Here is a 15098-nt window from a genome sequence, read left to right as displayed (position 1 = left end):
TGTAGTCTCATTAATAAAAAATATTTAATTACATAATAATAACACAAGACCTTAAGAAGCAACCACAGGAGCTTGCAGGTTTAAATGGTCTTGCTGGTAATGTCCAATGAGCACCGAGGCCCATTTATTGTTGCTTTATTAGTCTTCATCCGCGGTGACTTCCACGTGTGCGTACGTTAAGAACGCCTTCCTGTTACACTTCTGAAGCGTGGCACCGAGCTGCTTTCCCGGGCCGACCTCGTAGGTGTGGGGGAACTTCTTTCCCTGCGTCCTCTCGTAGATCTCGTGCAGAGTTTGCTCCCACTTCACGGGCGACACCAGCTGCTTCACCAGCTGCCGGCGCACGTGGCTCTCATTCATGTAGCGTTTGCCGTCCACGTTGGAGTAGACGTTGATCTCGGGGCGACGCACCTGAGCGGGAAAGAAATATATGTGTTAGATGGCAAGCACCCAATCAGTCAAGGTGTGCAACTTTTCCGAGAGTGGCGGCTGAACGAAATGGCTTTTGTTGAGGTTGTAAATATTTTAACGAGAGCTGTGGATGAAATTATTAATATTAAAAAGGGGCAGTGGACATGATTTTTACTTTACTATGTAACAAAATGGTGGGTTTAGGATGTAGGTTTGTTTTAGGGCTGCAACTTTATTATTTTTATCATCATTTAATGTGCTGGTTTTATTTTTTCAATTAAAAAGATAATTCACTTTGATCATAGCATTTTATTTTTTTTTTAAACCCTAAAAATTATTAGTTTACTATTGATAAAGAAAACCATTAAATGTTTTGCTTTCTTTATATGAAAAATTACTAAAACAATAATTTGTTTATCAAGGTTGTGGCTTTCGTTTAAATGTAAGCTCAAATTTTTGCATACTGGCTTCGCTGATTTCATCTGATTATAGTTGTTATTCTTGAGTTTACTATTATAATTTTTTACTGCTCTTTTAGCACTTATTTGTTATTGCTTTGTTTTTATGTGAAGCACTTTGCAGTGTTTTTTGATAAATTCTATATGAATAAAGATGTTATTATAATTATTCAAATTGCAATTTTTTAAAGCAATTGGCTGATTAATTAATCGCTTAACTGTTGTTCTAGTTTGTTTGTAGTATTTTCCAACCTTTTTTTTAAGGTAACCACTGGTTTAGCGCACACTGGCATGGCAGTTTAACAGGTGAAGGTGAAATGTGTAGCATTTTGGTAGATTTATTAGCATTTAAATGAAATATAATTTGTTGTCATGTGGGCAGGCTTTGAGTGCCATAAAAATTATTCTTTCAGCAGTACATTTTAAATATTGTTTCACCATACAGAAAAAGCAAACGTAGAAATAAACATAGAAATCATTATATTACTATAACACCATGAAGTGCTGTGGCTTTAAAAAAAAAGGTTTGACTGACCTTCACCTGTCTGAGCACCTCTCTGAGGGGTTCAGTAGCCGACGCCATCAGCTCGGTGTGAAAAGCCCCGCTGACTGGGAGAGGTTTGGTCCTCACGAACTGGAGACGTCGCGAGTTCTGCTGCAGGAAATCCAGAGCCTGAGAAGACAAGACAGAAAAGTTTCCATCACACTTTAACACAGAATTTTTTTCCCTGTAATTCACATAAAGCGACAAGGATGTAAAGGATTTCTCCAGTGATGAGTTATGTTAATTGTTCTATCCTATTACCTGTTCAAAGCTGTATTTTGGATCTTACCTTTTGGTGCCCTGCGATGACTCTGCCATCAGGGAATAGATAGTTGGCCACGGAGCACACCGCCGTTTCGACCCCCAGGCTCTTGCAGTGCTCTTTAGCCTGCACACATGCATGTTTATACTGGGCCTGAGGTCTACCGATGACCGACAGCATCCCACTAGGAACCAGCTCGGATGCTTTCTGCATGGCCTCTGCGCGAACCTTCACCGCATACAGAGCTAGAAGACACAGAGGGGGGTAACATCTGAACATGTAAACTTTTAACTGAGCAACATCTTTGTCATGCACAAGTTAAGAAACACCTTTACCTTCAGCATAGTCCATTGCACCAGAAAAAACCAGGGCAGCAAATTCTCCGACGCTGAAACCTGCAGCAGCAACACACGTCTCAATGGCCTGTGGAAAGAAGTGGAAAGGGTCACATAAAAAACTAAGTTAGATGTTTGTTATAAATTAAACTAAACAGCATATAAAGTTCCTAACATCAGCTCCACACCTTCACTACTATTTCAAGGCAAATGTTGTACTTTTGAGCATCACACAAGGAAGGGCAAACATGTTTATGTTACAGATATATACTCTCTTTGGAATCCTTTTAATCATCTTGTGAGTAGTTTTATGTTGTGTTATTGTCAATTTTACCTAAAAGGCTCAAACTATGTTTTATGTATTAGGTTTTTTCTAAATACGAAGTTTTCTTTTGTATTCTTAGTTGTAGTTTTACCATTTAAACAAGGCAACATTCAATAAATAATATTCACAAACTATCTTATTAAAAAAAAATTAAGATTTAATTTACAATAATGTAGAATAAATATAACTAAAAAAACAGTGAACACAAAAATAAATATATTGACAAAATAGCACTGGTGGAATGTAACCAAGTACATTTACTCAAGTACTCTATTTAAGTCCAATCATGAGGTACCATTTTATGCTACTTTATACCTCTACTCCACTAATATACTTTTTACTCCACTACATTAATTTCATAACTTTAGTTACTAGTTACTTTGCAGATGCTAGATTACTAATACAGTATATAACAGTATGTTAAGTAAAACAAATTAGCCACCTAATATTAAAGTGATGCACACAGTAATGCATCAATAATAATAATAATCTAGCCATATAATAATTATGAGTCTGAAATGGGCATTCCTGCACAATGAGTACTTTTACTTATTATGATGCTTATACATTGTATTTTATAATTTTAGAAGATGGTTTTATGGTGTGGTGTTACCATTTCTTCCACCTCTATAAAATAGTCGATCGATTATAAATTATTCAACTAATCGGACAGCCACCTTGGGGTTCTCATATTTGACTTTTTCCTTCATAATAAAAATTAAATATTGACAAAATAGCACTGGTGGAATGTAACCAAGTACAATTACTCAAGTACTCTATTTAAGTACAATTATGAGATACTTACTTTCCATTTTATGCTACTTTATACCTCTACTCCACTAATATTTGGAGGCAGATATACTTTTAACTCCACTACATTAATTGCATAACTTTAGTTACTAGTTACTCTGCAGATGCTAGAATATTAATACAAAATATAACAGTATGTTAAGTAAAACAAATTAGCTACCTAATATTAAAGTGATGCACACAGTAATGCATCAATAATAATAATCTAGCCATATAATAATTATGAGTCTGAAATGGGCATTCCTGCACAATGAGTACTTTTACTTATTATGATGCTTATACAGTACCAGTCAAAAGTTTGGACACACCTTCTCATTCAATGGTTTTTCTTTATTTTTATTTTTTTCTACACTGTAGATTAATATTGAAGACATCCATGAAGGAACACATGTGGAATTATGTGGTAAACAGACAAAATATTCAACAAACCAGAATATGTTTTATATTTTAGATTCTTCAAAGTAGTTGAATGAGAAGGTGTGTCCAAACCTTTGACTGGTACTGCATAATATTTAAATTACTGTGGATTCTTTACTGTTTTTTTATTGCTCATTTGCTTATTTATAATTACTTATTTTTGATCTTGTTTTTTTTACTATGTCTCTTGTTTGCACTACCCTCTATGCTGCTGTGAATCCTGTACTGTACATTGTATTTTATAATTTTAGAAGATGGTTTTATGGTGTGGTGTCACCACTTCTTCCAGCTCTATAAATGAATCATATCATCGGACAGCCACCTTGGGGTTGTCGTGGTTGAGCCTCTCCACCGCGGCCAGTGAGGTGACGAACACGGCCGGCTGACAGTGCACCGTCCTGCTCAGCTCCTCCTCGGGTCCCTGCAGACACAGAGACAGCAGGTCGTACCCGAGGATCTTCTGGGCCACGGAGAACATGTCTTTAACGTTGGGGTACTTCAGGAGCCCTCTCCCCATGCCCACAAACTGGCTGCCCTGGCCGGGGAAGAGGAGCACGGAGCAGCCGCTGGGGTCTTTCCGGGGTCTCCACTCCGGCTCGGGCGGCTCGCTGTCCGGGAGAGGAGCGCTGGTTTCGGGCGGAGGGCGGTGAGCTCCGTCCTGGTCGGTGGAGAATCTCCTGCTCAGAGAGACCAGACACCGGACCTTCCCTCTGGAAACCTTTAATGACAACATGGCGTCAACCGATTAAAAAAGAGACATAATCTACCTGAAACTAAACGCTAAATGTAGTAGCCCACAGGTCAGCATGACACTATCCTGGGCGCCGCCATCTTTGTTGACGTCACCGAGGGTTGAATTTATTTTCCTTCCGGTTCACGTTTCGGTTCTTTTCCTGCTGCAGCGCCACCCTCAGGTCACAACACGTCACCATGAATTACATTTACTAAATTCACTAAATTATGGAAGCCCAAAAATAAAGATACCGTAAATCATTATAATGACAAACGTTCTCATTATAATGACTTACTATCTCATCATAATAACTTACTATCTCATAATTATAACTTACTATCTCATAATTATGACTTACTAACTCATAATTATGACTTACTATCTCATAATTATGACTTACTAACTCATAATTATGATTTATAACTTACTATCTCATAATTATGACTTACTAACTCATAATAATAACTTACTATCTCATAATAATAACTTACTATCTCATAATTATAACTTACTATCTCATAATTATGACTTACTAACTCATAATTATGATTTATAACTTACTATCTCATAATCATAACTTACTATCTCATAATAATAACTTACTATCTCATAATTATAACTAACTCAATTATAACTTACTATCTCATAATTATGACTTACTAACTCATAATTATGATTTATAACTTACTAACTTACTATTTATAACTTACTATCTCATAATTATGACTTACTAACTCATAATTATGACTTACTAACTCATAATAATAACTTACTATCTCATAATAATAACTTACTATCTCATAATTATGACTTACTAACTCATAATTATGATTTATAACTTACTATCGCATAGTTATGACTTACTAACTCATAATTATGATTTATAACTAACTATTGCATAATTATGACTTACTAACTCATAATTATGATTTATAACTTACTATCGCATAATTATGACTTTCTATCATAATCATTCATCCAGAAGGCTTTTTGGGTTTTGACTTTTTATAACTAAAATCAATAAAAATGATTTTTTTGGTCAACTATTAATTGCTTTATTTTTAACTTAATTAATAACGATCAGGTCTTTGTAAATGTCATAGTTATATTAAACTTTTTGAATAACGCTTAACTTTAGGGGGGATTTTTTAGACTGATATTGATATTTGAGAGTTAATGACCATTATATATTTCTATATGTAATAATTTATTTTAAAAATAAATACATAAACAAACTTTGTTATAAGGATCGCATAAAGTAGATTATGTAAAAATAATAATTCTGTCTCTAAATTACCTCTATATTCTCTTTATATCTGAGATGCATATCAATACAGAATTATATATGATAAGCTGGTCATATTGGTCTTTTAACTGGTCTACTCCACTGCTCAGTTTTATCAGAAACTTGTTTATTTATATGCTGAATGTTTTAGTTTACTGGAAATAAGGATTTGTTTAAAAAGAGTAAAGATACCGCATGAAGAACACCCAAGAAAGTAAACCTAAAAAAGTAAAGAAAAATCTTTGCCAGATGTATTACTTACAAACAGAACTGGGTTAATAATGTTAACAGAGATATTTATTTGGAGAGAGGTTGTGGTAATTCAAATGTGTTGCCCACAGAAATGACCCATATCACAAAATGATAAATCTCCGTTGATCTTCAAAGTCAAATGTGTTTTCATTAAATCCTGCATCACATTGTGCTTGTCCTCATCGCTCTCCATCTAAGTGTGCATTTCAAAAATATAAATATAATACAACACTGTATTGTACAGATTCTTTTATGTATTTTGAATAGCTTTTCTCCTTCCACTCTCCACCTTCCCGTCTTAAACAAATGATGAATTAGATTTGGAACGGTCGACCTTTCGGATCACATTTGTCCATTTGGTTTTCTCTGTGATACGTCCGATCCATCCGACAGGTTGGCGGCCTCCATCTGCTCCTCCAGCGTCTCGCTGTCTTCTGGCGTCTGGCTGTTCTGATCGGCTCTTATCTTGAATTTGGAGATGAACTCGTTACTTGCCAGGGCTCCTTCCTTTTTGGGACACATGTGTTTTGATAATAGGTGATGTTCCAAGCGTTCTGCAAAAAAAAAAAAAGTTTAAGTTTTGAGATGTTCACTGATACATTTGACTGCAAAAGTAGTAATTGAATGAGTTATTTGTTTGTTTGTTGGCTGAATATCTGAAAAATGTGTTCACATTTCAGTGGTTTAAGGAACTGATGCTTAGTTTGTATGCAGATCCAGAAAAAGGAATTTCTTAACAATGCAACTCACATTACTCACAGTTTTCAATATTTTCTCATGAACTACTGCAGTTTCTTAAATGAAAAACAAAACCTAGTTATTTTGATGAACATCTGGATCCAGATGAACATTAGAAAATCATTTTAATGCAGCCTTGGTATATTTATATACTCTCTTGTTTTAAGTTTAATTTGCTGTACAGGTAGTAAAAATGATGTACATACATACTTAACTAAGTTTCAGTTTACTGCGGAAAAAACTTTATCACTCGTTTAGGATCTTACTCAAAGGAAGTAAATCTACTCAGCACAGTAGATAACATCATTCAAGTGCTATTTATCTGAGACTCTTTGAGAAAATAAAACAGCATTAAGTTAAAAATGTTTAACTTATTTTTCAACTTAAATTAAAAAACACAATTAATTTTTCTTTATATTCAATGATAAACATTAGTAGAATGCTTTTTTTGAAACCAAGACAGATTAGAAATCAGACTTACCTACAGATCAGTAAAGCCTTTTCTTAAACCCAAACTATGTTTTTAAACCGTGTGCTCCTCGTTGTTCTATTGTTATAATCTGTGTTCTACTTTATAATGTTTTTAAACTTTAATCATCTGAGCATTCTGTATTGTTTACACAGTTTTACTGTTAGGTAATACCAGACTCTGATTAACAAAGTGCCAAAGTTATTATTATCAATATTATCACCCCTGATAGATCAGATTAAAAGCATACTGCACCTCCAGGACTGATGGGTGTCATTAAGCGGTTCAGCTGGACGTTCCAGTGTCGTACGTGTTGACTGGCATCTCTCAGCTTCTCTTGTAACTCCTAATTCAAGAGAATCGAACAAGTAGTTCATAAACAATGTTTTTAACAGTATTAAACATGCTGCACACTGAGCCAATCCAAACACACTGTCTCTTTCTTACCTCCAGGTGCTGGTGGCTCCTCTGGCGAGAAATCTGCAGATCCTGGAGCTCCTGGGAGGCCGAGTGAAGAGCTGAGGGGCTGCGGTTGTCTGGACTGCTGTCTGAGGCCTCCAGGATGGGGCTGAGGCACTGCAGCGCCCTCTGCTGCTCCTGGAGCAGCTGGAACTGCTTCTTCTTCGCTTCTTCCGCCTGCAACAACCTGAGGAGGAGATGTTTGGCTTGGTTTGGAATAGGCTTTCAAACTGTGAGGTGCTGGTCCCGCAGCAGGCTCCGCAGCAGCTGTGACACACCGCTCAGAGATCTTTCTCTGAGTCATAACTTAGTCACAACTGAACACAGACATGATATATACACATATTTTATGTTCAGTGTGACTTCTACTTGACGATCATAATCATAGATCATAATCTGTGATGTACGTCATGATTAAATGTGCATAGAAATCCTAGAAAAAATGTTGCTTCTAATAACTCCAGAACATGAGAATCTTCATGTTTTTAAGATTTCCTCACTATCAAAGTAATCCAGTAATAATTATGTTTACATTAATGGGTACATTGTAAAAAGGAAATACTAATAGTTAATTCAACATACTTTTAATAGTGCCAGTTTGCCAAAATGTAAACAAAATACAGAGCTGAGTTTTTACCCATTGCTGTCTTACTCCTTGGCAACATTATAATTCCTGTTTACAATACCCAAAGCATTATGGGTAAGTAGTCCCAAAACATAGAGCAAGAATATCCCCAAAAAAGAAACAAATAATAGGAGTTCTAAAATTCAAAAATATTGCACTATGAATATTGTATTGACATTATTATTGTCCATAATGTCCCATCAACATAGTGCTTATGTGACACTGCTCCAATTCCTCAACTGTATTCCAATATTTGTGTTGAAAATCTCTTGATACATAGACAAAAAAGTCAACAATTTAAAATGTGGGTCACAATTTTGTGCAGGTGTCAAACATGTGGTTTAGCGTATAATTGGAATATCGTGTTTGGGTTTGTTTGCTACCTCTCCAGCTCCAGTCTGGCCCTCTCCTCCTCCAGCCGAGCCTGGATCTCCAAGTTTAGAGCGGCCTCCAGTTTCTGCTGCGTCAGCTCCAACTCCTGGATCCTCCTTTTCTGTTGCTCAGCCTCCTTTTCCTTCTCCTGCATCTCTGCCTGCATGCTGTCTCTCAACTAGGAGGACACACACCCACACACACACATAAATACACACCAATTGGGTGGAAATAACTGACCTATTCCTGAATCACCTTTTCCAGGAATGTCATAACGCCTGACTTTTATAATGCCAATGATTTGTGCGCTGTTTTCAGGACTATGAATCCCATTTCAGCAAATTGTAAATAAGCACTGTCATTTGGGAAACTTTTCTTACCGTCTCAGCCTCTTTCAGCTGTCTCTCCAGATCCATCTGCACCTCCTTCTGTTTCCTCCTCTCTTTTTCCTCAGCCTCCCTTCGTTTGGTTTCTAATTCACGTGCATGCTGCAAGACAGATAAAGGTTAAAGGTTAAACCTGAGCTATGATCAATCGTCCCTCCACTGATTTATTCTCTTACCTGTATGATGCTTTCTATTTCTAAATCCTGTTTGTCTTTCTCCTTCTCCATCTTCTCCATCTCCTGCATGTTGGAGTCGTCTGATTGGCTGCTCCGGCTGCTGCAGCTGCTCCTGGCGCTCCGGCTGCGCTCCCGGTGACTGTGTTCCCGCTGGACCCGTCTCTTCAGTTTGAGTTCTTGGTGAAGAGAGGACTTGCCCTCTCTCATGAGACGGAGGGCTGTCTGAATAGCTGGAGAGGTAGCAAATAGACACAGTGTAGGTAATGTAGATACTGTTTGTTGGTGTTTTATTAATTTTGATTAACATACTGTTTATTTAAACCAGAATTCCCTAAATTAATGGAAATGGCCAATAAAGTAGGTCTCGCCAATGACTGATTCAGATGTAAGATGATGAGTCAAATCAAATAACTTGGAAATGTGATAAGTCACCGGCACGTAAGAATAAAAAATAAAATACAAATCCAATTTAACTGAAAATAAAAATGACCACAGCCTTACTTTGATTTGAACTTTTGTGATTTTTGTGAAAATGATTGTTATGATCAACTACCATCATTCAAGAACAGATCAAGACAAGACCTTCACCTACATATACTCAAACTTTGACAACAGAAAAAGATGTTTCGGAGGTGCAGCAAACACTAAAACAACAAGTATTTGTCATTAATGTCACCAAAATCATGAAAGATGAACATAAACTTACTTAAGAGAACAGTTTGACATTTTGTGAAATACGCTTATTCGCTTTTTTTGCAGTTAGATGACAAGATCAATACCACTCTCATGTTTGTGCCGTAAAAACCTTCCAGCAACTCTAAAGCGCACAAATGAACCAAAATATATCTTGTTTGTTTATTCTTTACAAAACAAAAGCCTAAAAATGACAATTTGTGGTTCGGGCTTTTATTTGTGTAACTTCCTGGAGACATTTCTGGTTGCCCGGCAACCTAACAATGATTGCCAAGACTGGATAGAGTCGGGCTAGATGTTTCCCCCTGTTTCAAGTCTTTGTGCTAAACTAAACCAGTGAATTAAATCATAATCCAGCGGTGTCCCCACACACGATAAACCTCCGCAGTAAAAATGCAGTTTCTGACACTGTATGCTTATTCTTATACACACCAACACACCTTGAGTCCACTCCACCTTCTGCCTCTGGTCGGACGCACTCATCTCAAAACTTTTGTTGTGAGTTTTCACACATAACATACATCGCTTCCCCTCCCTGTCTGCAATCGGCTGAAAACAGAAAGAAGAGACTCAAATAAAGTATCGAAATACAAGGATTATGGGACTTATGAAGGACTTTGTCTTAACACATCCAAAGCACAGCATTTGCCTGCATACCATACAATTAAACATGCAGTGTTTGCTTTTCCTCACCCACCTCTACGACACAGCTCTTATCCAGCTGGATCTCCCCCTTCTTTTCCCTTAAGTCCTCGCTGACGTAGTAAGCCATGGAGGAGGGCTTCAGCACAAACCAACGCTCAGTCCAGTTCCTGCGTACATGCCCCTTTTTCCACATGTAACCCTGGAAACAAGGGACATCATTTAGGAAAAAATGAGAATGAAGAAGACGACAAACGGAAACAGGAGGATGCACAGAACTCTCTATACCCTCTTGAGGACGTTGTGATACATCTCCAGAAAGACCTCATCCAGAGCCAGACTGAAGGACTCGGCACTGGTGACCCTCAACAGCCGGCCCGCACCCATGTGCTCCAGGAAGGTCCATACAGACATGTCACATTCCCACACTGCGGCATCCTGGGATATGAAGTCCTCTAATGGCTTCCCATCCCACTCCTGGCTCATCGCCGTGGAGATTTTCTTGAGGAGATACTCCACCTTAAAGCATTAACATATTGTGAGTGTTTGCAGTAAAGACCACATATTACAGATATTGACAGTATCAATGACATATTTCATCAGTGTATTTCTGTAATGCAAACCTTTACAGAGGAAAGCTACTGTGCTGATAGCACAAAGCAGTTTATTTTTGTCTATGTGGGCAGGAAACCAAAAGCATTATGAAGGAAGTGGTGGAAGGAAGAGACTCATTAACTTACTTGCACTTACTTTTTTTTTCTGCTGTTAAAAAAACATGAAATAGTCTGACTTAGTGGGACATGAGCTGGGTTTATATGGAGAGTTATATGTCTTTCTAGCAGTTAGGAGATCACAGAGAAAGTGCCTCAGGGAAACAAGGAAACACAAAGGGTTTTCAGGCAGTTTCCTGGTTTCCCTGTGTGATTTGTTAATCTTTATCTGCCTAGTGAATCTTAAGGAAGGAATCTTTGCACTCTCTTATGTATTTTATATCAAAACCTGACCCTTGTTTTTGGCTGTTTGATGTTAAAAAGGTTACATTTCATACTGTGAGGCTTAAAATTTTAATCAAATAAAAAAATATCATGAACTTGAGTCTCAATTGAATCCCTGACATCAAGTCGCTTCCGACGTTGAGTCCTACCACGAACTCCTGTTTCACACCATAAATCACCATGTTTTACCTCCTCTGGTATCATCACCAGTGGGTAGCGGTCCTCTGACAGGAGGTTGAATAAACAGAAGAGCTTGAAACAGTCTCTTTCGGATAGCAGCGCCCCCTTTGGCAACCCCTTGAAGTTCTTCTTCATAGTCATCATCCAGCACAGATCGTCGAACTTCTCCTTGTCAAACATTCCCTCTTTGACCTGAAAGGACAGAATAAAGAGTCGTATTGATTATCTATATATGATATTGAACGTATCGTTTAAACTTCATATGATGGAAACTGTTTTAACAACAGATATACTGGGTATTATAAATTACTCAAACAATAAGATTATTTATTTCTCCTAACCCCAAACAATTGTAATTATAAAGTGCTGTCCAAAGCAAATACATTTACAAGGAAATTATTTCTTTCTCTTTATTTTTAAGGTCCTTCCCAATGCTTCATTTTTAAAGAACAATAATGTTCAAAATATTTAATATTTTATGTATATATATATATATATGTTATATTATATAAAATAAATATATACATTTTCACATATTCACGAAAAAAGTAAACTTGGTAAAAGAAAAAAGTAAACATGTATAAAAAAGTGTGTATTTCTGTATTTAAATAAACTGCTAATGTACCTTATCCAGTATGTATTTGTTGAGGTAGGGCATGTAGCCATGATTAGACACCGGCCCGTCGTCATCATCCTGGAAGTGCTCCTCCAGAGCCACGGGGTCGTGTGGGATGTTCAGTACCGTGTACAGGTTATGAGAAAGCACCTGAAGAAACAGACATATAGATATAGATGCACATGAGCACATAGCATTAAGGGTTTCCTCTATGCACTCTGTATTTCCTCTCACACACACAAACACACATAACCACAGACAGCTGGTCCTTAGCATGTCAGGACAGCTTTCTGCTATTTCCCTGGATTCTTCTCTCCTATGGGGGCTCTGTCAGGCGTGTTGGAACTGGACAAAAAGCAACATGGCAGAGAGAAACACAACACTCACTGGGGGGAATAGTTCATTTTTAAAGATTTATACTTGTCCTTCTGTCTTGCTGATAGTGTGGGTTTTATCTCACTACTTTTGTCCACAGAAAGAGGTTGGACTTTGAGCTTGAAGCTTCAGCTCAGTATGAGCAGGTTATGTGTTGGCCTGTTTTATAAAGAGCAAAGCTTTATCAAATATTTGGACTTGTGTGTGAGCTTGTAGGTCGTTTGTGTGTTCGGTGTTCCCCAGATTACAACGTTGGTTCCCATATAGGCTCACAGGTTAGAATACAACATATATGACACACTACTATAAAGACTGATGCCTTTTGGGTTTGTCTTCAGCCAGAAGATAAATGGATTTAAATGAAAAGCAGCACATGTAAAGTGTGTTTCTGTGTCCAGTGGACGCCCCTCGCTCTCAGTTTCCTGATCTTTGAAAATGACCACATACATTCTTGCTCACCTTTAACTGCGATTTGGACACTTTACCGCACTTCTCGACGTCCAGAGATGTGAAGGCGTACCAGATGGACTTGAGGAGCTTGGATTTTAAGTCCATGTTTGGAGACCTCGCTGTGCGTAAAAGAGAACAGCTACATTTCCAAGCGGCTCCTTTTGCGCACAGCGACCGGCGACCGAGTGGTTGGTGAGAATTGCCAAATAAAATGTGGGTCAGAGTACAACAGGCTGCTGTGCAAACCGAGGAGTCAGATGAAGGACAGACTTAAAGAGGCGGAGAGTAGAGGTAAAGACCTGCAATTTACTCCAAAATACATTTCTATAAACGTCAAACACTTATACACTTATATTACATTCTTCTCAATATACAGTGTGGATCATTTTATTGCCATCCATTCTTAAAAAAAAACGTGTATTTGAATAAAATGGACAGGGCAAATTAAACATATCCAAGCTATATTCCCAAGTCTAAGACATGTGTATCCAGACTGCAGTGTGGATTTCTTATTTCCTTAAAGTGATGACAGCCCACACAAAATAGAGGAATCTCTGTTATCAGATTCAGGAGACTTTTCAAAAACAATTTAAAGACACACCCATTTTGGGAAGAGAGCCTGAAGCAATGTTTATTTTGGCAACTTCAACATTAGACATGTCAGAATAATAAAGGATTTAATACATAATTAAGGGTTTTAAATCATCAAAAATACTAACTGGAGAAGGTTATTCCATGATTTATATGATTGTTGTGTTTTTAAAGGTTGTTAGTATTCATGTAAACCTTTAATTTATTAATGTTATTATATACTCGTCTTTTGGAGTCTTTTGGTGCTGTGGAGACCTGATAGTGATTATATATTTGCACAACTCTGCAGCCATTTTGTGACACTTCCTCTGAGTATTTGTTCTGTTAGAATACGAGTCACAAATAGTGCACATTAAAGTTCCCAACCCAAAATAGTTTTCAGAGGTATTAAGAGCAAAATGCCCCTTGTGGTTTTCCTGATTTAAGGTGTTGCTCTCAGAGCTCCTCTCTGGTGTGATGAAACTTCGGGCGGGGATGTAGCAACCTCGGGCAAAATAGTTTAAACAGGGACAGTATAATCAGATAGAAAGCATCCGCAAGCCTTGTTGGAGCATAATGTAGGCTAATCAATACCATAATTAGGTCGTGAAAATGGTAGTCATTGTCTAGAGGCCACCGCTCCCAAAGCCTCTATATCTCTAAATGTAGATATATATGTTGGTTTTAAGGTAATCTTTGTGATTAACTGTGAACTTCATATTGCCCAATTTGAGCAGAGGATTGTAGCTCATAATGTTCTGCTCCATAAACTAATCAATGCCGGGTCACAATGCTTTGTGTTTCGTCACACACACGCTGTGTGTCTGTATCTGCTGTCTCCCTTCAAGGGCAGATGTAATCGCTGTTGTCTCAGGTGGTGTAGAAAATGAGCTGTCGTTCATTAAGTCATAATTCACAATTGCCCTGCCAGAGGTCTCAGTGAAGATTGACCACTCCCAGTGCTGGGAATTTACCACTCTGGCACCCTTCCAGCAAGGCCTTCCTCATACAATTAAAGATCTAGAGTTGTTTCTAAAGCTCATTAAAATTAATATAGGAGGTCTGAACCTGCCACCTGTCAGGACGAGGGATACAATCTTCACTTATTTCCACCTTTTAGAGGAAAATACTCACATTAAAACTGAAAAACTGCTCGAGATGTTAGACATTACATACTTAAAATTAAGCTACAAGAATGCAGTTGTGGTTTATATATTTAATATATTCAAGGGCAGCAGACCTTGACATTCTCATTCCAAGTATAAAATCACTATCACATCTTGCAATGAGGAAGATTTTTTGTTTATTGTTTGACAGACATAGTTTACAGTTTCAATCATGCGTGTTGGTGATTATTAGAATACATTATACATATATATACTGTATATCATCAAAGGCTACATTTCACAAGAGCAATAAAAAGGTCTATCCTAAATAGGAAAGGTATGATGTTGAGGATGGATGGAAGGCGAATGGACTTTTATCATCTCAGTACATATAATAATCTTAAAACACATGTA

General features: G+C 37.4%; 2 protein-coding genes across 2 annotated transcripts; both read right to left on the bottom strand.

Annotated features, from left to right (window-relative positions):
* Window positions 1-10: 10 nt before the first annotated feature.
* Window positions 11-4431, bottom strand: mcat (malonyl CoA:ACP acyltransferase (mitochondrial)). The gene is made up of 5 exons (XM_054624786.1): window positions 3885-4431; window positions 2011-2098; window positions 1703-1920; window positions 1405-1542; window positions 11-411 (listed from the first exon to the last, which is right to left on the bottom strand). Exons 1-5 carry the CDS (start codon window positions 4293-4295, stop codon window positions 139-141), a joined length of 1128 nt encoding a protein of 375 aa, XP_054480761.1. The 5' UTR covers window positions 4296-4431; the 3' UTR covers window positions 11-138.
* Window positions 4432-5760: 1329 nt separating this feature from the next.
* On the bottom strand, window positions 5761-13355 carry def6c (DEF6 guanine nucleotide exchange factor c). The gene is made up of 12 exons (XM_054624431.1): window positions 13018-13355; window positions 12193-12333; window positions 11577-11759; window positions 10681-10911; window positions 10448-10594; window positions 10191-10299; window positions 9058-9287; window positions 8876-8983; window positions 8507-8673; window positions 7487-7685; window positions 7295-7385; window positions 5761-6386 (listed from the first exon to the last, which is right to left on the bottom strand). The coding sequence occupies exons 1-12, from the start codon at window positions 13111-13113 to the stop codon at window positions 6175-6177; spliced, it is 1914 nt and encodes a 637-aa protein (XP_054480406.1). The 5' UTR covers window positions 13114-13355; the 3' UTR covers window positions 5761-6174.
* Between the last annotated feature and the right edge of the window lie 1743 nt (window positions 13356-15098).

The sequence above is a fragment of the Anoplopoma fimbria genome, chromosome 23 (genome assembly GCF_027596085.1).
Source record: "Anoplopoma fimbria isolate UVic2021 breed Golden Eagle Sablefish chromosome 23, Afim_UVic_2022, whole genome shotgun sequence".
Taxonomy (NCBI): Eukaryota; Metazoa; Chordata; class Actinopteri; order Perciformes; family Anoplopomatidae; genus Anoplopoma; species Anoplopoma fimbria.
Note: the sequence above shows the minus strand (reverse complement) of the source record. Positions and strands in the feature narration are given on the sequence as shown.